General features: G+C 43.9%; 1 protein-coding gene across 2 annotated transcripts in view; it reads right to left on the reverse strand.

Annotated features, from left to right (window-relative positions):
- The window catches only part of RASA3 (RAS p21 protein activator 3), a 139,350-nt gene extending 123,533 nt beyond the window's left edge, over positions 1-15,817 (reverse strand). For both annotated transcript variants that reach the window (XM_086482113.1, XM_086482114.1), the window contains exon 1: positions 15,763-15,817. In XM_086482113.1, coding sequence (XP_086338239.1) covers positions 15,763-15,817 — 55 coding nt within the window. The remainder of the gene's footprint in view (positions 1-15,762) is intronic.
- Positions 15,818-25,638: the final 9,821 nt, after the last annotated feature.

Here is a 25,638-nt window from a genome sequence, read left to right on the forward strand (position 1 = left end):
AAGGCTTGAAGATAACTCAAATAGTTCCATCACATGGTAAAGAACGCAGTGAAAGAGCTACACCAGGTTTTGAACTGAACATACATGCAAGAAGCCACGTATTCCACTACAGAAACAGAATACAGAGTAACTGCTCATTACACAAGCACCACCCATCCCACAGACTGAAAGCAGCACTGTGGTTTTTTCCTTTTACAACTACATATCCCTGTAGTGGCAGGAATTGTGTGTCCACAAAGGGATCAGATCAAGGTTACCATGGGCAACCCTCATGATGGTAACCCTCAACTTCAAGTGTTTGACTCTGGAAGTTCACCAGTGCTTAGCAGACACAGGGGTAGACAATACAAGCCTTCTAGATTCTGGTTCCAGTTGCCAGGAATGTGACTGAAGACCTATGCCTCACTGTGACGTTACGGTATCAGACAAGCATCCAGGCTATCTTATAGGCAGAACAGCAGCTATGTGTTTCAGTGACTTTCCTAAATCAGGCTGTCTTTCAAATAATCAGTATAAAAACTCATTTACCATTAAGGTTAATTAGGCAATTAATGAACTGAAAAAAATTACACCTGAGGAGACTGTAAAATGAACTAAGTGGGCCAGGTCAAGTTTACTGTATAGTGTCTTGAAGGTCTGGGGCTGAACGATGCAAAATCTGGATTATCACAAGAGTACAAACCGCCAGCAACATGATTACACTGTCTATGGTTAAGCCATAACTGCTGATATGATTCTGAAACCTAGGCATAACTAAAGACCTTTTAGAGAAATGCCACAGAAGACTTACAGCAGCAACCTCTTGAGTAATTTTTAATTTACAAAAGCCTCAACCTCCTTCCCTTTCTCCCACAAAAGCTCTCAATCACAGCCCTCCAACAAAATTCACATTACTCCCCATCAACAGCTGAGTAAGTGCTCCACTCCTCCGAGAAATACTTAAGCATACTCTTCATAATAAGCTATTCTGGCCCAAGAATTACTTTAATGTCTGTTTAAAAAAAAAAAAAATTAAAAACCCGATTAAAATAAAGCCAACCCATTGGCTCAAAATGATGTTTTGAAGCTTTATATTGTCGTCACCTTCATCCCATGCTGGCCTATTTTAGTGTTAATCTCATGTCCTCCAAAGAAAGCCATCATTCAACAAACAGAAAGCACCACAAAGCAAAATAAATAAATAAATCAATCTATCACGCATCAACCAGGCTATGGCTCATCCTTCCCACACCCTACTGCCCCTGCAGCTGTGAAGGCTCAGCACTCCGGCAGAGCTGGTTTCAGGTGTACCATATGGGACAGAGAAGCACCACACACTTTGTCAGGGGCTACTGGCCAACATGAACAGACTGATTCTCCTCTTAAAGGATACCTGCAGCAGGTGAGCTGCATGGATCCCACGTGTGGTTTTCCAAATGTGTTCACTATAAGACACTCTTTTCTCCCTGCTATGCTCAGCCTCATTCACTATACAAATTCCAACTTCGGGGGAAAACTATTTGGAGGGCAAGACAGAAAAAAAGACATGTGCATCCATGTCCAAACAATGACAAAGAAGAAATATCAAATATATGCACACAACACCTGCACTATGCCAAAATACTCCATTGTGCTTTGCTTCTGTCCAAATCCAACCTGCCCCAAGACAAATATCACAAATTCTACCTCCCACAGCCCAATACCTTAGAAGACACTTACAGTGCAAAATATATGTGTTTTCATCATGACACCAAAGACTACCAAATGCTTTACCTAAAAAGCACTGATACATCACCACCACTGCCCCCTCCAAAAGCACAAAGGAAACCAAATTCCCATCTTTAAAGCCTAGGTACAAGGTCCTGCCTTGCAACCAGCTCCATACTCTGAAGGAAGTGGGTAGAAGCTCCCGTCCCAGTCTCTCATGCTGGCGTTCTGGAGAGCAACAAGTGATCAGACCTAGCCCCGTACCCAGTATTTCCTCCAGGCAAGCCACCTTACAAGTAGTGGGTTTTTCAGATCACATTCTGAAGCACCTAGTTAACCCCATGCAGAACAAGAGGAGTTTTGATATACCTGCAGCCTGGCACTAATTCACACACATGTAAGCTCTTACTTGGTCCTAAGTCCTTCTTCAATAAGATATTCATGCATGACCCCATTTCATTCTGCCACTGTGCATAGTCTGTTAAGCACAATATTTGCTCCTACACAGCTCCCAGCACAGTGTGCATGGTACTGCTGAAGTCGGGATCCCACCTTAGAAGCATTTGGTACTTCTGCTTATTGCCAAAAATCAAACAGCCACTATACACAAAAAAAAAAAAAAAAAAAAAGCATTGAACTTCACACGGTACAACTATACCTGAGGAAGATTTCATGGGACTAGGAGAAAAATACACTTTCAATTCCAGAGATTCACTTCTTGCAAGAAAGTAAAGCCCATATTCAAAAGGATGAAGTACAAATTACCCACAGGACTAGATTATCAACTCCCATTACCAGAAGCAGGGCATCGGTACACCAAAAATTTGGAGGTGTTAGCAGGGAACTCTAATAATGACAACATACACATTTCCCACTAGACTATTACAGAGATTGGTTACATTTAATACTGGAGCTGACCTTAAAAGTCATTCAGTTAACATTTTTTTACTTTCAAACCCACAACTTTCTAGAACACTGTCACAGAAGCAGGTGTCAAAACACACTAATTATCAGCCTGTTAGAGCTTCACATTTACTGAAAGTGATTCTGCTCTATTGCAACATCCCAAATTCCCCCAGGCACTTTTTATTCCCTGTCAAAACCTCTGCCTCACCACTCAAAAACAGGCAGTTAGGAGTATTGGTCTGAATAAAAAATTAGGTTTCTTTTTTTTCCTCTCTCTCCCAGGCAATTGTGCTTAGTAAGCCAAAAAAAAAAAAAAAAAAAAAAAAAAGCAAGCCTCAGGGGAGCAGGGAGAGAATCAGTAATACCACTTACACTATCTTGAAATCTAGTTTCTTCCAACCTTAACACACAACACCAATTTCCTGAAATCCACTGCAGGCACCACCCCAGAGAGTATAGAGGCTGGCTCTATACTTCAATATGAGAGGGAGGAGGCATAACAGTTCCCCTAGCTTTAGTCAAGGGATATTTATGACCACTGACCATGATCTCCTTTCTCCATCATCATCTCTGAAGCACTAATAGTCTAAGCCTATTCTGCAGCAACTACCCAGAGCTCGTGTCTTAAAGTATTTTACACTGTTAGTGGGAACTCCAGCATTCGCACTGGTCAAGCAGAATCACCCAAAGGCTGCTGGCTTACTGCGCAGCAAAATTAACTCTGTAGAATAATGTACAAAGATAGGGTAAGACTAGTGTTTACATAAGCAAGAGTGGTGTTGGTCAAGTCCTTCCTTACATTTGGGGCAAGAGATGCTAACAGAGCCCAAATGTGATTCTTCGGGTAAAGTTCTTAACAACTTGACATTTGAGTGTTACGCAACATCAGCCAGGGTCCCAAACATCAAATCTACACTACAAAATGCCACTCCAAGTTTCCAAAGAGGAATGGCTCAGAGAACGTTTGCAGAAATAGCTGATCGGTCCTTTCTGCTTATCTACTGCGGAATACTTTCCACAAAGTCAAAACCTAACCATTGTATTTACAGAGGCAAAAATGAAACTCCTCCTGATCTCAGGAACTAAACGAGCTTAGAATTAAGGTCCCAGCGCTGCAGGGAAACACGGTCTGAAGAAGGTCTCTAGGCCCAGACTTGGTCTAGTCTCCTGAGAATTTGTACAGATCAAGACAAGGACCTTACTGATGGTCAATCAGGGCACAAAACTTATGGGAGCACAGCTCCTCTCTGACTTGAGCAGAGCAGGTGCAAGTTTTCTAGGACCTTTACTGCCTCCCCGAAACAGAGCACAACACAGCTTTAAAGTAACAATAATCACCTACAGAGCAAAAGAACTTTGGTTTTACACAATTCTCAGCCACACTGAGCAGTACTGTTACTTTTGTATAACTGCAGAGGACCCAAGAACCTTGCAAAAAAAAAAAAAAGTGTGCTATCTTACACTGCACCCACGTGATCTGCTGAAAGACAGATTTCAGACAACTGCTGGAGTTTCACAGTTCTGACACTATTTTTGCATGCCCTGTGGGAAACAAGTAGCGCTTCCCCTGGTTTACTTATAATACATGGAATAAATACAATGTGCAACTACCCATATGTACAATCCTTTTAATTTAATCAGTTACACAGTTTCTGTTAGGGACATCTGAAAAAGAAAGTCAAGATAAGGAACTGGAGTCAGCAGATCTGAGAATCTGATCTGTAGAGGAGCGACAGGTCTCACAGTGCTAGCATTCCGTGCTTCTCTGTGCTAAATTGAATTAAAAGAGGCAGCTAAAAATAAGATAAACACTTCCAATATTAAGTTCTCCATGAAAGCAAATGCTGCCATTTCAGAGATACTCCACAATTCAAACATGGAAGGGGAAACAACTAGTGCATTTATAAAGAGAAGAAACAATGTTTATAATGCAAGCCTCATCTTAACAGCAGGTGTTTTGTGAAGAAGCTCTTGAACATGTATTGTACCACTACAGATCTTTCACGACTACAGAGAGCACGTGGTGAGCGAAGCTACCATCTCAGAAGAAGCACTTGCAGATGCCAAATGACAACAACAGAAGAGCCAACCACTGGACTATGAAGAACTTCCATTTGTTCTGGAAAACTTGGGCCAGCCGCTCAGATATGCAAGTAGTCATAAAAGCACTTCTTTTCAGATGTTTTGTTCTCAGAATAAAATACAGTCTTGCAAAAGATAAGAGCAATTCCATTAGACCACTGCATCCCCTCTCTATTTTAGTGACTATTAGGGATCTGCAACAATGCGATCCCAATCAGTAAATTCAACTTAAACATCGCTGGTTTGGAGGGGATGGATTGGTTTTGGGTTAGGTGGACACAACTCTCCCATTGTGTCATACTGTCACAGCTCAATTTTCCAAGGTTGTGTTCACATGCTCTATAGCGGCCATCAGCTTTTCAAACCAGAAACTAAAAGCAACTGTAGGATGTCACACCCTGTGTCTCCTGCAAAATAGATCTAATTTTTCCATTACAAACTGGTGATTGTTCCTGGGCAGGGGGAGGAGGGAGAGAGAGAGGGAGACTAAGAAAGGGAGCTTTTATACTATCTACCAGATTTTTCTTCTCCTTCTACCACCCTCCTTCCTACAATTCTACAAGCTGAATAACCGCCAGAAAAGTCAATGAAACTATTTTTCGTTGAAATATCAAAACAAAACATCTGAGAAGTTTCACCATACAATTCAATTACACTGTTAAACACGAGGAACACATAGCTACCTTTAAGAACTCACTAAATGCTTTAAAACACACATCTCAGAAGAAGATATCAAGAGAAACAGCTTTCAGAATGCCACACTGTAGTACTGAATGGAACAGGAAATGAGGAACAAAGAAAGGAATTTCACAGATTCCAGATGTACTCTAACACCAGCTGGGAAATACAAGCAAGAATCAACTAAAGCCTTGTAAAAGGCTACCACTAACTGTTTTCTTCCAAAGTTCTTGAAGAAAAGTAGCTGTAAACAATTTGTAAATAGAAATATTTTTAGAAGAAATTGGAAACAGTCATAAAAATAAATTTCTTCCCCTTTCTCCTATTTTTAAGGACTTTAAAACCCAGCCATTAGTGCATCTGTTTTTCAGAGTTGGTTTTTAAATATAAGAATTCTGTATAAGCAGCCATAACAGAAGCACAACTGTAATTAAAGTGTGGCAAGTTGTCAGTTTTTCAATACTTGGAATACTAAAGCTGAATGAAACTTGCAAGCAAGGAACATAAAAACCAATAAAGTTGATTTATACTACATGGCTTCTGTGTCACTGGAATTGAATAGGAACTTAAATTTGTAAATTGCTAAAAAAACCCACTTTGTTCCTACAGCTATAAATTAAAAAAATTAACCACTCTAGTGAATTTTGTTCCACTAGGTTAAAAACCCTGGAAACAGAACTCGGTCACAAGTTCAAAACCCTTCTGCTCCCTGTGTAACCCAATGTCTCCAATGTTTTACGTTCCTTTTCTGAAACACCAACTCAGGCCTTTCAACGCAGACTTCTTTTAAATGGTTTTTGAAACCTCAGAGTAACAAGTACAGTGGCAAACAGGCAAGCATATTTCCTCCTAAGGTCAGTGTAAAAGATGAAAAGAAAGCTTAACCATGCATCTTATGGAACACAGACCTGCATTAAGAGAAAATTCCCCCTCCTCCCATTATTGCAGAAATAGGTGTTCTTCCCAGCTTCAAGGCTTTACATGAATTTGTTGCACACGTGGCAGAATTGAGATACTTCACCTAACGTGCATCCACCTACTACCAGCTTATAAAAGTAAAGTACATTAATATTTATGCAAATTAAACATCACATCAAATGCTACCTGTTCAAACCTACCAATCATTCATAAATAAGTGAAACGCTCTCCCTCTTACTACCACATCACGCCAATCCATTTTAGTTAAAGGCGATACAGTCACAGTTACACACTCCAGCAGGTAAGAACAGTAAGATTCAGTTGTTGGGCTAATAAAGGGATCTTCGTTTTGCCTCAGTGCTCCCTGAGAGGTAATAACAAGCCAACGCACGAGTCTAGTCAGGTAGAAAAAAGGTAAGACTTCTGAGGTCTGAAATGAAAACCGAACAGAACTATCAGCCTCACAAGTTAGGCAAGTCAGACCAGGCTGTAGGTCTTCAATATTTGTGTTCTTTCCTCAATAGTCCTCAAAAATACAGATACACTATCTTCTTCCTCCTTTCAGACAGAAAACGGAGAGGAAAAAAAAAAACAAACCACAAAACCAACCAAACTCAATGCCCTCAAACTTTCCACTGAACCTTTAAAGTGTTTTATACTTGGCAATGATCCACAAAAAATTTTGAGAAATTAAAATAGGAAAAAAAAAATCCAGTTCATAATTTTGAAGCTTCACATCTCATTTTGCAAAACTTTCACCCAGAAAGTCTTCTTTAGGAAGAAAATAACATGAGAAGTTTCAGGGAAGTTGCTTTCCCTTGGTAGAGGTTAGGATGAGAGAGGAAGGAAGTTAGATTTGTTTTGGTTTTATTCCAAAACAAAGCTTTTAGTTGGATCCTAAATTCAGTCGCCAGTCCACTATGCTGAAGAAATCAACTGGGCACTGCTAAAGAACAGATAGTTCACAAAGTTTAATAAAAGTTGCTAAAATCAGAAGGTGAGAAAGCTGTTCAGAACATGCAAGTCCATGATCAGCTTTTCAGTTTAATAAAATATAACCCATTATTAACTCCAAGCATATCTTAAGCTTCTCCCTAATTAAACCACAAAATAGGTAAAATTCTGGTACTAGAAGACCGAAAAACACAACACATTAAGACATACTAGTACATGTTTTAACCATTAATACATGCCTTAGGTCACTTGCACCCCAGATGCATTAATAGTCCACTGGCACACACAAACGTTCATTTTTCTTCTACATATTTGGCTGAACATTTGTTGGCCTGAAATCATTACAAGGCTGGAGAGGTGGACTCATGCAAACCTCATGAAGTTCAACAAGGCCAAGTGCACCTGGGTCAGGGCAAACCCCGGTATCAATACAGGCTGGGGGATGAAGGCATTGAGAGCAGCCCTGCTGAGAAGGACTTGGGGGCACTGGTGGATGAAAAACTGCATATGACCCAGCAATGTGCGTTCACAGCCCAGAAATCCAATCGCATCCTGTGCTGCATCAAGAGCAGCGTGGCCAGCAGGTCGAGGGAGGCGATTCTCCCCCTCTACTCCACTCTGGTGAGACCCCACCTGGAGTGCTGCGCTCAGCTCTGGGGCCCCCAGCACAAGAAAGACATGGACCTGCTCAAGCGGGGCTGAAGCACCTCCCCTATGAGGACAGGCTGAGAGAGTTTGGGTTGTTCAGCCTGGAGAAGAGAAGGCTCCGGGGAGACCTTATAGCAGCCTCCCAGTGCTTAAAGGGGGCCTGCAGGAAAGGTGGGGAGGGACTCTTGGTCAGGGAGGTAGTGACAGGACAAGGGATAACGGTTTCAAACTGAAAGAGGGGAGATTTAGATTAGGTATTAGGAAGAAATTCTTCACCATGAGGGTGGTGAGGCACTGGAATAGGTTGCCCAGAGAGGTGGTGCAAGCCCCATGCCTGAAAACATTCAAGGAGAGGTTGGACAGGGCTCTGAGCAACCTGATCTAGTGGAAGATGTCCTTGCTCACTGCAGGGGGGTTGGACTAGATTGTTTTTGAGGTCCCTTCCAACTCACATCATTCTATGATAATGTAACTGTCTGATATTTATATGTTTTATAGTATTCAGTAAAGACAACAATCCTCTGTCTTTATTCTAGGCTTCTTGCTCCCGCACGGGGAAACCACTAAGATTTATTCTCCAAACACATCAGTTTGCAGAGGGTTTTCTCACAAGTGAATTGTCACAACACGAGAGATATTAAGTACTCCTTAACAAGCCCAAGAAGATTTTGTTTTGTCCTTTCCCCCACCCCCTCCAAGAGAAACATGAGCTACTCAAAAGACTTCATTCAGCTCTCACAGAATAGTTACAGAAGTTTAACTACTGGCTTCAACAGAATTACTCACAATTTACACTCCTGTAATGGAGACCAGATGGAGGATAAGAAACAAGAGAGGGAATACCTGAAGGTCAATTTGCAATCTATAGTGTTTATCTGCTCTAAGAATTTTAATCTGATGTACACTGTTAAAGGTATTTTAGAAGGGTTTTTTTTTTTAAACTGAGTTTTCTAATCTTACTGTAGGCAAAATCGTTCAGTGTTTGCATGAGAAGGTCTTCCTTAAATGGGAGCATCAGTGCAATAAATGGCTTCATATGGTAACAGAGTGTTTGACAGCATACCCACATAAGTAGAAATCTTGCTATGATGTAAAGAAAGGGGAGGGAGGGCGTCTGATTAAGTATAAACATGATAATCAACATTAGGTGCCCCAGCTTTAGAATGCAAGCATGTAACAGAGAAGCAGGGCAGCATGTGTGAGTATTAATTAATACCAACTAAAACATCTAAACTTTCATAAGCAGCTAAGGCTCCTGAACTGAGTGTGAGATGCAAGTAGTTCTCAGGTGGAAGGTCAGAGATACAGATACATCAGTTTGTCAGATTATCCTCTTGGTGGTCTCGCTGGGGTTTTAACATTCGTTCCCCAGAGCAGTTAACCAAGTGGGTGCATATCGGAGGCCAACAAATACAGCATCATCAAGAAAACTTGTACTGTAGAAGGGGAGGGGACCGAAGAGTGTGGAAAGATTCAAGCAGTCTCACAATGCTGCCAGTATACAGCCATGAAAGCAGGGGATACACCTGCTGTCCCCTCCATCTGATTTCACACACACACAGTCCCACTCAAGCTCCTGATACTTGTCCAGAGACAGCTCTGACATTCACTTGAGCGCACAGATTCAGCTCACTAAAATGCAAGAAAATTAAACCTGACAGGAAAAATAAGTTGCATTCTTTGGGTCTGCTTTGCAAATTGAACTGGATTTTTTTTTTTTTGTTAGTGGAGGAGCATCAGTCAACAGCAGGCGTGTTGGGGGGGGGGGGGGGGAAATGTGAAGAGCATTTCATAGCTGAGGGCAAGGCGAGTAGGGGAAGGGGAAAAGCAAGATTTGCCTTTTCAGCAGCAACAAGCTACTAACTTGGGTTAGCATATCATGACGGCGCCTTGGACTGCGCCTACGAGAACAGAATCACAAAGCAACGTGTGAAACATGAAGGAGAATAGCATAAGCTGGAACAGAGATGTAAGAACACAGGAAGAAAAGCTAATATTGGGATCTACCTAACCCAGTAATTTCAGAAATAGAAATTTGTTTTCAACCAATGACAATAAAAAAAAAAAAAATTTAAAAACCCTACAAAAAACACCAACCAGTTTGAAGAGTAATTCAGTGTAACGAAAAGTTTTCAATAGCATTTTCTGGAAAACTGAGAAGCTAAGATATCCAGCACTTACATAACATCCTCATGTAAGAGCATTTGGTACTTTGACCAGCAGATAATCACCTCAATGAGAAGACAAGAAAACACTATTAGTTCTCATGAGAGAGATTAGAGAACACTTTTTTCCAAATGTACCAATTCCAAAAGAAGACAAAAAAACCTAGAAAGCTTGCTTCTTGACATCAGAGGCTCTGAGCAGATCTGTTTAATGGTTTCACTCCTGTGAATTTATTATCTCTACACATTCTAAAAGCCAAGTCACATTGGCTTCCATATATGATTCATTTTTTTTGCTTAAATGAAAGTTAAGCATGGATAATTTGATGTCAGGCTGGCAGCCCCAAACACAAGCATCTTCCATTTCTTCCAAACTAAGTTCACTGAAGCATTTTCCACTGCTACCTTCATTTCCTTCTCTCACTTACAGAAACTATGCTTTGGTCTCCATTTTTGCTCCAGCCACGGCTGTTCCTGACAGTCCATGAACAGTCACAGCACCACTCCTCTAGAAATAGCACTGATCCCAGAGCTTTTCCATTCAGCACACTGAACACGAGTCAGTCAGAACACAACAACCACCAAATTACACAGAGTTTGAAATACTGAAGCAGCGGTGAAAAATCTGCATAATCTATTCTGCATACTCCACAGCCTGACAGACACAAGCCTTAAATAGCATTGCAGTCAATCAATAACAACACAAGTTACTACTATATTTTACCTACAGAACATCAGTTTAAGCCGTACTTGTTAACTTTTTCATGTGCAGAAATGATCTTGAGAAGTCTTAAATATATTCAGGATGACATGCAAATAACTTTTTTTTCCTTTCTTTACTTGTTGGTCCACTAACTTTGAAACACTAGAAAAATCTTTATAAGAAACATTTTACTTTTCCTAAATAATAATTTTTTATCATATATATCTATATATAGATAGGTACTTGGGAAAAATTCTCTCATTCTAAAAATATCTATGCAACAACCTTATGCCCCATTTAAATTGGGATAAATCCTTTTACAGTATTATGCAGTGAGCATATTTAGTTGTACTTACTTCTACAAGTAACCACTTAAGACAAGGCACTAAATCCCAACAGATGACATTAAAAGGGACATCTTCTCAAGGCAAAATGGATTTCCCTGATCAACCTTAGGATTATTAGGCTTCAGGGAGGTCTTAAGTTTGTTAGCAACAAGATAGTTCCTCCTTAACCTTACAGAAATGTAGAGAGGCATCTCTCAAACACTTATTCTGTATCAAGTTTAATGGTGGAAGGGCTGTAAATACCTTCTCTTGGCAATCAACCTGCTTAAACACTAGTATACTAGTACTTAAGCAAATACTCTGCCTGATTTCACCCAAGACTCAGTTTCCCAAGGAAAACTTAAATTGCTTTCACAATGTCTTAAACTACATAGCTCTGTATGAATTAATAAAGAGAGCACAGCAAAATTAAGAATCAGAAAGACAGCACAGCCTACACATCAACAATCCTCATTTAGTCAACTGGTCCGTCACAACGTAAATGAGACTTTTGAGTTCTCAGAAAGTGGTGGATTTACCCTTTGAACAGGGTAAGCTGTGAATGGAGCACTGAGTCACATCAGGTAGTGGCCAACCTTTACCACAAAAATTTTACAGCTTCATGCTCCTGATCCCTCTAAGCACTAAGGAGAGACCATGCTGCCAAAAGTCTCACATTTTAGATTATGACCTCAACACCTGGAGCCACAAAAGGTCCACCCCTGGCCCTGGATGGTAAAAGAGCTTTTGACATTCATGAACGTCTTCAATTGTGACCAGCCCTCACAGTGTACAAGCGGACCATTATGATCTCTGAGGTCATCAGAAAGAATGAGCAAAGGGTCATCCTCATTATATTATGGCCCCCAGTAGCCTCTTGATGTGCAGCATCCTCCTGTCCCAATTATTATTCCAAAACCATGGGACAGTTTAACCTCTATAACAATCCCTGCTACTGCTAGAAAAACACAATTTTAGAGCAGAGCCTAATACTCCTAGATACAAGAGTACTAGATTTCAGGGACATGGAAAGCTTGTTAGTTTATAGTGAGAATTCACAAATGAGCCATTTCTTTAGATTTTTTCAAGTATAAATAATTTCACAAAGTAAATTAGCGGAAAGTTCTGTGCTAACCAGTATCCAGCCTTCCACAGCAGAAATGCTGAAAGTGAGCCTTTTTTTTTTTCAACTGAAAGTTTAACAGTTGATGCCATTTAAGGAGGAAAAAAAAGTAGCAATTTAGTAGTGTATTTACTAAATATTTTTAACAGTGCAACACAAGTCATGTTGTCAAGCAGAAGGACTCTCTTTGTAGTTTTTCCAGCCAATCATCAGCCATAAAGCCTTATGTTGTTTCCTTTCAGGTTTTGAAACACTGACTCATGGAAATATCAGCACTGCACACTTCCTCAAAGTGGCAATCTTATAGGAAGTGTTTGTTTAGTCTTACATGACACATTGTTTTGTTTATGTATAAGGGATTCCGGTAAAAATAGTTTTCAATTAAGGAAAAAAAGACAAGAGGACAACAGTTTCAATTATGGGAAGCCAAAATAAATCAATTTCAAATAGACAGTTGAACAGTGCATTCACCAGCACAGATACTACTCTTTTCTTTTTACTGTATGTTACTTCCTTGCACCAGACACGAGCAGAAATAGCCAGGCATTGAGTTCTTTCAATTCAACAATCGATAAAAGAAATCAGAAACTGGACAAAAGGTAGCACAGTAACAATTCCTCTTAACATCGCTGTCCACAGTGGCGGAGTTCAGACTGTTGCTCCACAACCTCAGTATCTCAATGAGACGCTTTTTGGAAGCGGCACATCATTTGCAGTGCAACCGAACGAAGGAAACACAGGTTCCCAAGAAGCTCAAGGGTTCACATCTTCAATAGATGAAACAAGTTTGTCTCACGCCAAATACAAACATGACTAGAAACACCACCACTCAGAATGGGGAAGCATTTAGGGGATCTGGGATATAATTACCCATCTAGCTGAATATGGCTGATTCTACACAACCCATCAGTCTGAAAAGAACAAGTTACACCAGCAGTAGAAAATGCCTTCATTTACCTGCAGCTTCTTGGAAACGCATGACGAGGCCCAGCCACAGTAATGCATTACATTAGGGCATTCAAACACCTCTAGGCTACAGATGTTTTGCACCGCCTGAAGCCTCCAAACTGCATCAGCCTGTCTATGACAAAGAAAGGTACGCCCTGATCTCACGGTGTGTTTGCACCAATTCTTCAAAGCATCACTCATCAGACTTAGACCGAGGCATACTTGTGTATCTGTGCCCCCATTCATGATTTGCCAGCAAAGGTGCTACAGAGAAGGAAGCATCTTAGCAGATCAAGCACAGAACATCTGAAACATCAGAGATCAGTCAGAACTTGGCCATGAAACAAGCTCCCAAAGAATTGACCACTGAGCATGATAAGTCAAAGCAAATCAAGACCGGAAATGACTTATCCCTTTGTCCTCAAATAACTTATTCCTTAGCCCATCAAAAGATTCAAAGCCTCCTGTCACTAGAGAAGAAAGATACTAGCGAATGGTAACTGATAAAAGACAAATTCACTCTTGGGAATACCTGAACAAAAGCAGTGTCCCTCCAACGTTCACCACCTCCTTTCAAATCCATTCACAGGATTTTCTGCAGGAAGTCTACAAGCCTCCATCTACAATTTCTTCAAGATCAGGATTGCTTTGCAAGACCTGCCAGATTAGAAATATTCCCTCAACCCATCAGAGCAATCCTGCCACTTCTATTTTCCTCACAAATTTCACAAAAGCTAGTCAGCTACAGAAAGGTATTTAACTTTCGAAAGGAAATCCCAGAGACTCTTGCTCCTGCCACAAAGCTGATGAATATGCCTTCAGGTACTTTCTAGCCATCAGGAGGGAAGAGCTGGCTTCTGTGTGCGCCCATCATCGCCCTCTGCCGTATTACAGCAGAAAGCCGGGGGGCAGCGGCGCGCCAGAAAGCACCCGACGTTATTCTCGCAGTTCACCGAGTAAAGACCTTCTGCTCAGAAGGCAGAAGTGAAGCATCGGTGCACCAGTGAGGCACGCAGCTTTTCCCACTTGCTATCCACCCTAAAGGCAGCAGGAATCCTTAATGCACGTTAATCAAACGCTTAGCTCTGATGAGGAATCTGGTAACTGAAGTCAGCAGTAGGATTAACTTTAGTCCATGATTTAATGAGATTAATCTCAAGTCTTTTGCTGCTGTTATTATCTTTGATCTCTTCCACCACCCAAAGAGATTCTCACACTCTAGTGACATCCATCGTTTAGGTATGACATCACCTCTGTTTTCTTCTCAAAAAAAAAAAAAAACAAACCCAAACAAACCAAACTCACCCAAGAGTCATCATCCTCTACGTGAGACGTGTTCTTATTCCTTTCACTAAAAATCACCAGACAGCAACAACCTGTAACAGCATCACTTGCCTGGAGTCCAAATTTCTCCCTTGCGAATAGACTTTTTTTTTCCCCCCTCCCTTCTCCTCTTTGAAAAGAGACAGAAAACAACTCTCTGACCACACTTCACAGTCTTACTAAATCTATTTTCTGGATGTATAAAAGAGCACGGAACCAACACGTAATTTTTAGTCTATGTCATAAAATTTTACTTCTTAAAACCTGCTATCACTAAAGTACCTGCTTATAAGGAAACGACCCTAGCAATGTTCTCTTTGAAATGCTAATTCCACTATCCAATAATGAGTTTGCATAGGAAGTCTCAAGTTTCAGTTTTATCTAACGTGACAATTGGCGGTTGCAAATTTGCTTTTACACGCACGGGTATGCAAGAGGAGATTTTTCAAGAGCGTTAATAGGAAGCTCCAAGCCCAACTCCCTTAGTACCCACCACAGCGAGGCCGGCGCTAAACTTCCCCGCTTCCCCTCCAGCTCCCCGCCACCGGTGCCCCAGGCGAGCGCGGCAGAGCGCTGCCGCCGCGCACGGGTTTGGGGCTCTCACGGAAACGAGGGATTTCCCTCCCAGCCGCCACACTCGGGAGCTCTACCAGGGAGAGTTTAATCTGCACGCTGACATCTGTCGCTTACTTTCTAATAATGTGGTTTGGAACTCGATCAACAGCAAGAAGAGGAGCGAATCCCCAAAGGCGAGCCGCAGGGAGCAGCGAAGCGGCAGCCTCTGCCCGTCCCGCTCCCGGAGGCAAGCGGCTGGGGCACCGGCTCCTTCCCACGGCCGCTTTTTGGCCGCTTTCGCACCGGCTTTGCCAGTGACACGCAGTACTGAGACTCGGTAACCGCCTTCAAACTTTTAGCGCGTAGCCTAGCAACGCAAAGGGGAAAAAAAAAAAATTAAAAAAAAAAAATCGCGAAATCCGCCTAATATCCTGCGCCGCCCGGACTCCCGCCGCCGCTCGCCAGCCGGACGCGCACCGCGCCGCCGGCCTGTCACCGCGGCACCCGGCCGCCTCAGAGGCACCCGCCGCCCGCCCCTCACGGCGCCGCTCCCCACCGGCCCCGCCGCCGCCGCCGCGACCCCCCGCCGCCGCCCCCAGCCGCTCCCCCCAGCCGCTCCCCCCAGCGGGACGCGGAGGAGCGCGGGGGAGCGCAAAGGAGCGGCCGGCGCCGGGCGCCTCGCCGCACCGGCGCTCCCCAGCGGGGGCTCCCCGCCCACTGCCAGCCGCCCCTACCCCGCTCCCTCACCGATTTTAATCCTGACGCTCTGGAAGACCCGCAGCCCCTCTTCCTCCACCGCCATGGTGGTGGTGGTGCTGGTGGTGCCGCCGCCGCGCCTGACGCTCAGCAGTGCCCGAACCCCGCCGCCGCGGAGACGCACGGGCCGGGGGAGAGAGGCGGGGGGGGGGGGGGGGGGGGAAGGGGAAGGAGGAGGAGGAGGAGGAGGCAGGCGAGCGGCTCCTCCGCGACGGGAAGGAGGGCGAGCGCACGGCTCCGAGCGCGCCGCAACCGGGCTGCCGCCAGCCACCGACCGAGCAGAGCGCAGCACAGCGCCCGCCGCTCCCCCCACTTCGCGCTGGCAGCTCCCGCCCCCGCCCCGCCGCCGCCCCCTCATTGGCCAGCGGGGCAGCCGGCCGCCGCGCTCATTGGACCGCTGCCTGCCAGGTGGTGGGAGGGGGAGCGGGGTGCCGGGAGTGAGTGAGTGAGTGAGTGAGTGAGGAGTGAGGGAAGGAGGGGGGGGCGGGAGGGGGGCGGCGCGGGGGGGTGCTGCGGTGCTTTGCAACAGCTGGAGCGCGGCGCGCGCCGGCCGCCCGCCCGCCCGCCCGCCCGCCCAGCTGCGGCGCGCGCGCTCCCTCGCTCGCTCCCTCGCCCGCGCGCCGCGCCCCGGGCCCCCTCCGCCGCCGCCGGTCTGTCGCTCCCGCCCCCGTCCCACCGCGCCGTGAGGGGGAGGCGGCGGGTGTGAGGGGCGGCCCCGTTCCGCCCGGCCGCGACAGCCCCCCTCCAAAAGCCCGCCGGGACTCCCGAGGGGGCAGCGGGGGGAGGGGGAGGGCTGACTAACTCGATGGCCCGTCTCCAATGCCGGCCCGGACCAACCGCCGGGGAGCAGCCGTTGGCCCCGGCCGCGGGGCCTGCGCGCCGCGGCGACGAGGGGGAGGGAGTGGTGGGGGGGAGGGATGTTCAAGTCCTGTTTCCCACAGAGCCGTAAAGAAAGGGCACTGGCGATGCCCACAGGTTGGAACCCATTCATTAGTGGGGAGAAGAAGTCCCGCATCAGATGAACAAACCCGTTCGGGCGCTGGGAGCAGGCCAGTCAGTCTCCTGCCTCCACTTGATCCGCGGCAAAGCTCGCTCTACCTGATTGCGGGGGAAGAGCAGGGAATTCAGATTTCAGACTTGCACGTTAAACAGCAAGAAACAGGTCCTCTGTCAGTAGTCAGTGCCAAACTGTGGGTCTTGTAAAGTCAGTAATTGAAATACTCCTTCCCTAAAGGTCTGGCAAAAGCAGAGCGCAAAGTTCAATAGAGGTCTACAGATTACATTATTTCAAAGAGTAAAAAATTGAATTACCTTTGGTGCAGACAGTCGCAGCCCCCCTGAGGAGGCTTAGAACATCCCTGCGCAGAACAGTCCGGGCACATCACAGTGCAGCATGTCCAAGAAGCGCAATAAAATGCCCTTTCTCAAGTCTGCAGCAAAAAAAGCAAGAAAAGGGGGGAGGGGGGGAATCCCACCATCAAATGCTTTCCCACTGTACCTATAATTTCAGAAGTGAGGGAAAGGCAAACAGACTAAGGACAATTTATACACATATTAAGAAGCTAGTATTAAAAGAACCAAACTATTAAAAGACAGCAAGAAATCAAAAGGCAAATCCTGTCAGCCACATGCGGTATGAAGTCTGTGGGCAAGAAGTTGTCCAGGCAAGCTAGAAGAATATAGTTGGACAGTCCAGCATTGCTTGAGTCATGGCAGGTACAACACGTAATGAACTCCCTTTATTTAACCAAAAAAAAAAAAAAAAAAAAAAGTCAGCTATTGAAATAAGTCAGAGCAAATGAAAGCTTGGGAAGGAGCTATGATGGCAGTGGAAGTCAGCCTGTAGGAAAACCTGGGGCATCTGGGTTTTCCAACACAGGTATGGGCCTAACTCTGAAGGAAACTGGCAAGCTCACAGACAAAAAAGGAAGCAGTGAGTTATCTTAAGGAGCTGCTTGACTTACTGTGTTCTTGTATGCATAGCCAAGTGACATGTAATTTGATAAAAATACTTCTGTAGCACAAGACTCTGAAGGGATTTTGTGAAGTGCAGGCTTCCATTTAACCAATATCCATGCTGTAATTCCCTCCTCCTCACTGCAAAATGCCTGCTGTCCTCTGTAACCTCATTACATTATCCCCATTCCACCTACCATGTGCCATCTCTTCTCCACAATGCTCCCAGCTCACTGCAATACTTCAAGCTCCTCTGTCCGCCAGTCCTTTGCATCCCCTGTGATACCTACAGTGCTCCCTGTCCTTATCACCCGTAGCATTTTCCTCACCATAGCCCCAATTTCACCTGTCACAATACTTCTGACTCCCCTGTTTTTGTCTTACCTTCCAGCTGGACAAGAGGCAGCACAAGCAGCAGCCTGAGCAGAAGCTACAAGAATGCTGATCAGGTAGCTCACGTTTTAGGAAGGACATTGACTCAGACTGGCCGACCTGTTGTTGCCTCTTAGATGTGACAAACAAGCAGGTTTGGAGTAAGCGTGTTGTACAGGCCTGTTTTAACGCTCTACGTGCTAACAGATAAAGAGGAATATACAAGGGCTGTTGCTTTTGCCCCTTCATCACACACACACGCACCTTGAACATATTTGCACAGAATAAATACAGGCCCACCGAGTCACCTCACTGAAGAAGAATGGCAAACAACTGTTCACAATGCTATACACAGGCAGAAACACGGACTTTCAGCTACAAGCAAGTGGGTAAAGTTTAGCTATAAGCAAAGGAAAATGGATCCTATTGTCGGGATCCCTACAAGTTGACCCCAAACGAGCTCAAAAATTTAGCTTATAGATCTCTTTAAAAATATGTTATCTTTGTCCTTGTGGTGATTCAGTAACTGAAGAAACTTACTCTACACACTGATACTGGGAACTGATTAATCTTCCCCAACAGTGTCAGAGAGAAAACCTGCTTCCATGCTCTAAATATTATAGAAATCTCAGATAAAATATTTTACTTCTCTCTGTTTTCTGTGTGCATAAATACTTCGGTTGACCTCATTTCCCCATCTGAAGCTTTTCTCATCTGCAGAAAGTTGACCCCAAAATAGTCATTAAAAAAAATCAATTTATCAATTCTCTTCCCAGCATTTGCCGCTGTGAGAGTTACTCTCAGCAGATACTCAACAGACTACCCTTCCCAATTTGCAGTTGTGTTCTTTTCAGGCAGTCGTGGCACTTCTGTCTGCTTTATGTCCAGGAAACAAAGTACCTACCTATAACCCAGCTAGTATACATTCACAAAACCAAGCTATACATAAATGTCCCACCCCTTTTTGCACACCCAGATTTGCAGTCAGAGCCCACCACTCTTAAATCTAATTTAATTTGACCCGGCATAAATTCACCCTGTTTTCTCAGGTGATGGTTGTCCCCCACATCCTAACCTCAGGTGTTGCTTGCAACCTCTCTCTGCTCTAGCACTGGCGCTCACGAGGGTGTGTGGTGTACCACATTTGTTGGTTAAAAAAAAAAAAAATACACTGTCATGACTCTCATTTGTATACGATGAAAAACAAAAGGCCCATGAGCCACGATAATTTGAAAGTCTGCCCAGGATCATAAGCAGCCTGACCCGAAAGCATCCCAACCCAGAGGTGTGGCTGGGGCACAGTGGCATACTGGGCAGATTTAGGAGTGCATGCTTATCCACGGCTACACTTCCAGGCTGTTTTCCAGGATGGCCTGCCTTTACCAAGAGCATGGGCATATATGTCCAGGAAGGAAGGCTGTGGGAAAATTCAACCATAAACCCAGCCTTTCCTTTAAAACATAGTACCACCAACTTCTGCACTGAAGCATAAAAGAAACTACTAAGATGCCTACAGAATCAATTAGCAATGATCAGAACAGACCAACATTAAAAAAACCCACCGAAACAGCAACACACACACAGAGACACACACAGAGTAATTTTAAAAAAAAAACCTTACAGCAAGGAAAAAAAATTTTAAAAAAAAAGGCAAAAAAAAAAAGCTGGCACCTTCTTACACTCTTCACCGTGGAATAATCAAGCTTCCTCACAGGAGAATCTACATGTTGTTATTTGCACTCGCTGTGCTGTCCAGCTACTCTTCTGGTCTCCCACCAGCCCTTTTCTCCTGAAGCTTTTTGGCAGTGTTTTCATGTATCAGTGTGCTAGTTTATTTTCTGTTGTCTCTTGTTTTCTTGACATAAGACTAAAAGCTTTTTGCTTCCTCTCTAATGAACATCTGTCTCCGAATCGACATGCTGTAGAGTCCAACAATGTAAATGAAAGCACATTTCAAAACTCACATGAATATGTATTTTTAAAGATGTTAAACGCATTACAAGAAACAGCCAAAGAATGTGCATTGCTTTTTCAATATCTCCATTGTTGAAATGAAACCTCAGCAGCAGCGTATCACATGCGTGTGTGTGTGTATTACAGATAACATGTGCAGGCAACATGAGGTTTGCAGCTGCTAGCAGTCTGATCAAAAAATCTAGGCAAAGTGAAATGCTGCTTTTTAAGATGCGGATGAGTCTGTTAATGGCAATATCTTTTCCAACTTTTCTTCATCCAAGCCATATGGGCTTATATTATCAGCTCTTCAGAGGATTCTTGGGTCTAAATTAGACTACAAAGAAGGTCATTTTCTGTGACTCATTTGTGCCAAGCAAGGAAATCGTTTCCTCTCTTGATCTGCATGATAGCTTTCTCTCGGGAGGAAACAGAATATAAGAAGCTTTCTAATCTCCTTTTGCATTATGCAAGAAACTAACAAAATATGAACCTACTGTCCCCTGGGTACCACAAAGCTGCTACCTATATTTATGTGAAGGAACAACATATTTAAGACAAATCTAAGGAGGCATCACTGTAACACAAAGTAAGACTATGATCTGATGACTGAGCAAGATATTGTGATTGAATTTTCAGGAAGACATAGTTTCAACTAATAATATCTGTACCAGGCCTAAACGCAGCTACGATCCATGTAGAGATGCTGCATGGTATGACTACTCCGACTAGGGGGACCCAATAAACATTTATCCCTGGCAAAGTGACTGGGGAAGCAAAGATGTCTTTGGTAGTGCCTCTGAACCTTACTCCCTGACTGAGTGGTAAATTTAGCCCTTGCAGTGATACCTTTCACAGTAAAATAGTAAATGTAGTAATTTTTTTATTTTTTTTTTTTCTCCTGAAGTCCTAGAACCAACCAACTGGTCAGGAAAGGGCTGCAGTTCTTCCCCCAGTCTCCATGCGTAGTGGCAGTATGGCAGAAATATAATGAACCCATGTGAGTAGGAAATTAAGAATGAGTCTGTGATTACCTGTGTCTCCAAAGGCTAAGAGTTTGCATCTGACATAGCTACAGAGGAATGAAGAAACAGTAATGAAATTGCCTGTATGGTTAGTCTGGCAGAGAAACACTTTGGCCATTATGCTAAATGAAAGAAGGAAGAGAATGATGACAAAAAGATTTTGATTAGCAAAATGTCAGCAACAGTGACAAGAAAGCACAGATTTCACAAAAACTATCAAAGTGATAAAGTTTAACTGAAGGAGAAACAGGGGAAAGAGTGGACACTACTGAGATGGCTCTTAGGGAGGGACTGCGTACACCAGTATATACATGTATGGTGCACTCCCAGACTGGATAAAAATAGATCTGTGCATCAGAATCAAGAAGACTGAGGATTGCACTGCAGTTACTACACTTAAAGGAAGCAAAGATCTCCACCATGACCCCTGAGTACAGGAAGAAAAGCATGTCTACCTGTTGTTACTACTTGCCTATTCAAAAAATCTCACATTTTTTCTGTTTGTTGCTGGAACACTGGGCCAGGAAGAGGCCAGAAAGGGGAAAAGAAAAATGGCTTTAATTACAGGAAAAAGGGGCCAGTGTGAACTGGTTGTTACAATAGCTGAGACAATACAACTAATTTTTGTGTTGTATGGTTTTTTAATCTTTTTTTAAAGAAAAAAAAAGAACATTTTGCTCCTTTAATTCTTGTTCATCACCTCTAATTTCTGTCAGCGTAGTGTCATCCTAAAAAAAACTAACTATGTTAAAATCTAAGTCATTTCAGCAGGAAGCACAGAACGTTCAGCATTCCGGTGAAGTTTACCGACATGAAATACCTTCTGGTTAAACTCGTAGAAGCATTGTGTTCTGGGTCATATCTGCTTTACTTGAGCCTATAAACTTTGCTTTCCTATTAAGGAACAAATCCCTTTGTCCTTCTGTAAAATATTATAATGTAATAAAACTGCATTAAGATCTTACAGAAAAAAACCCAAAACGCCCAGTGATTATGTACAATGAAATGTTGTGAATTCTACTGCAGTTTAATAAGCATGCATCCATTCTCATCTCTCCCACGTTAGCCTTCTGCGGAACTGCGCTAAGTGAAGACAGCAAATGATCTTGAGAAAGAAAAACTGAGCAGGAATGGGACTTTCTACTTTTTTTGAAAATACTGGGTACTGCTGTTTACAATAAATATGCGGTTATGCAAGCAGGGATATAAACACCCGTATTTCACAAGTCATTGCATAGTGGCAGCCATAATCATCACTTTCATATCTTCTTTGCTTTTATGTCATCAACTCATCTGCAGTCTTCTCTGTTCTTTATGAGAATTGATTTGACAACACAGGACTCCATCCTTACTCTCCAACTCGAAGGCAAAGCTTAAACACCCCCCCTCAATTTAGCAGGACCAGCAGTATCTCTTCTGAGGAGACTGCAATGAGAGCTGCTACCCCATCTTCTCCCTCATATCCACTCCAGGGGACTGTACAGTCCCCCACAGGGAAGCCACTGGGATTATACTACCAACATCTACCCATAAAACAAACACTTCTCTGCCTCCCGGATATGTCCCAGTTTTGTGCTACAAGCAAGATATATATGACAGATGCTGTAAAGTTTACATTGACTGTGAGCAGCTTTGCATAATTCATCCACAGCCAGCGCTGTGAGTGACACAGCTCTCCCACATGCAGCTATAAACCTTGAATAGACTTTTCCATGTAGTCACGCCTTTACTATGGGTCAGATCCTGTGGTCTTCCATTTGCTCAAAAATCCCATTGAAGCCAGTGCTGGCGGGTCAGCTTGCAAATGCCACCCTCTCTCTGCGTGGTGAATAGCTCCCATTGAACCCACTGGGATTACTCATGTGTGTGAGTAACTACTAACGAGAGCAAAAGGAGCAAAACCCGGTCCTCGTTAGGGACTGCTGGTCTGAAAAAACCCTCCCTCCCTCAGTACCACTCAGGCAGAGCAGCTCTGACGGCGAGATGCTACCGAGGAAAGGCAATGTGGCATAATTTGGCACCATTTTTTTAGCATGTAATTCTTCAAAGCATCAGCTAATTATCTAGGCATGACTGCATGGAGGAGCTCTCTCCCATCACAGTACATGAGCAAAGATAATCTTATACCATGAAACACAATTAGCCAGATGGTTATTTGGAGGTTTTTGGAATAGAAGCAATTTTTCTGATCTGGGAGATAAAAAAATCAAAGCTGAATGAAAAAAAAAAAAATCATACCACACTTGATTCCCAAGTATTTAATTACATATTATCGTGGGTAACTACTAATCGGCTCCAATTATGCAATCTTATTTTATTGCTGTTGGAAACACATTTATAGCCACTATATAATGTGTATATTTAAGTCAATATCTGAATAAAGAGTCTGGAAAACACATCATTTGTACCCAGATTTGGTTACTACCGTGATCATCTGCCACCTGCTGGAAATAGCTGTGATATCTCAACTAAGTACCACAGACAGAAGGTCTGGCACTCACTGAACCAGCACGAATGTCGAAAAGCAAAATATGCTCCTTGTACCCAGGAGTTTATTTCTCTTGCATCCAGTGAGCAAGTTTAATTTGTACATGGGGGTATTTACGTACATTCACAGGGAAGCCATAACGTGAAATTGTTTAAACAAACAGAAATTTAATTTGCTGTTGAGAATAACGTTATCTGCCTGTGTCTGACCAAAAGCCAAGATATATAATCATAAGCTAACGCACACAGCTAATTGCTGGTGCTACTCTTGCCACTCTGCTGGAAATGGCACAACTGCAGGACCCATCCTGCGCAAAGGATTTCTTCCGCTACCCAATATAGCCTAGCATAGTCTTTGAGCCTCATTTGAAGAGATTGACCATTCTGGCTTTATGGTGGCCCATAAAACCCTTAAGGAGAACAAAACGTGCTTGTCCAAAACATCTGCTCTCACTAAAAAAAAAATAAAAAGCGGCGAGAGGGTTTGGATGAGGTATTCCTCAGCGCGCCAGAACCTTGTAACTTGCTGCCTCTGTGCCAGCAAACCAGAGTATGTAATCCAAGTGAGCCAGAGGGTAAATCCGAAGGCAGCACTGCAAGACTCGCTTTCCTCTCTTGCTTGTGTGGAACAGGCTGAATAGCAGCAGGACGCACAGGTAAGACTAGCAGTTCTTGTCAGTGTGCTGGCCTATTGCGTCTGACTGGCCGACGACAGGACTCATTGTATTGGCGTAATTTTGCAGTGGGCAGGTCTCCCCAGGCCAGTGGGGAGAGAGAGACAGGTACAACTAGATTCAAGATTCAGACTTTTTTTTTTCCCAAAAAAAATCATACCCAGGCCTTTAAGCAGCCAACTTCTGTGTGCCCGACAGGTTTAGAAGAACAGCCCAGCGTTCACATTTAGGTAGTGTTTGCATTCAGGGAAACAGTGCCTTTCCCTCGTACCTTTCAATTATTTCTGAGGTCAAAGAAGGAGAATCAAAAATGAAGATGCGGATACAAGTGACTTTTGAAGGTCGTCCAGGTCTGTGGGATGGACCGCAGAAACAAAGAGAAAAAAAGAATACACATCCAAGAACCTGATAAAATTACAGCTAATTCCTCATTTTCTCCGCTAACTTGTTTTAGCCATTACAAAGCAATCAGATGTTTATAGCAGTAAGAAGTAATATGAGCCCTGAAAACAATATAACAAATCTAAACCACCGAGCAACACATTAGCACGGATTAACGCTGGCATCTGCTATCCCATGCCTCGTGCGGAGCGGAAGGGCCAGGCACCTCTGGGCGGAGGCACACAGGTCCTACTGCAGCGTACAGCAGCACGCAGGGAATAAGAACCACAGCCCGCTCCCGTAACGCGTGTGCACCGCCGTGCACCCACCTACAACCGCACAAAACAACGTTTCTGTTGGCATTTGCTTTTAGCCAAAAGCCTTTGCTGCCTCACAGCGCTTTTTCCTGTTTTTAGGAGGTCACTGTGCTTCAGGCCCCTCCGGGTTTTCTGCTCTGTGCCGCTCTTAGGAGGCTACCAGCTCTCTTCCAGCAATGTGGGCCTTGCCTGCGCTGGCAAGTTGCCCTCATTCCAGCTGCAAATTTATCTATGCCTTGTGCTGACAAGTAGGCTGAGGTTTGCTCTCGTAAAGCCTGGCAAAGGTTTGATGCAAAGAAGAGCCCCACAAACTAAAAGGCTGCCAAAGAATCAGCAACACCCCCAGCCTGTCCAGGGCAGAAATCTTCTCATCTTTGCTGCAGCCGTCGCTGCGGTGACATTTGTATCCAGGAAAAGGTTAAGCTCCTTGTGCAGACGGGGCACACGGCTGAATGCAGACCGGGTGGGTCTGCGGGGCCAATCCACCCAGCCCTCTGTCCCAGAACGTGCTGGCCTCTGGCTGTTGACCAGCTTTTCAGCAGCAACAGCCTGTGCCCAGTTACCTTTCCCAGGGCCTTCTGGGGTTACCCAGAAAGCTCTTCCCTCCTCAGGCAAAGGCGGAGGACGGGGCCCTGGCCTTATCTCTGCATACATACTCCATAGCACCCACGCCTTAAGACCAGTCTTCCTCAGAAAGCTAAG

The sequence above is a fragment of the Leptosomus discolor genome, chromosome 1, assembly GCF_034619465.1.
Source record: "Leptosomus discolor isolate bLepDis1 chromosome 1, bLepDis1.hap2, whole genome shotgun sequence".
Taxonomy (NCBI): domain Eukaryota; kingdom Metazoa; phylum Chordata; class Aves; order Leptosomiformes; family Leptosomidae; genus Leptosomus; species Leptosomus discolor.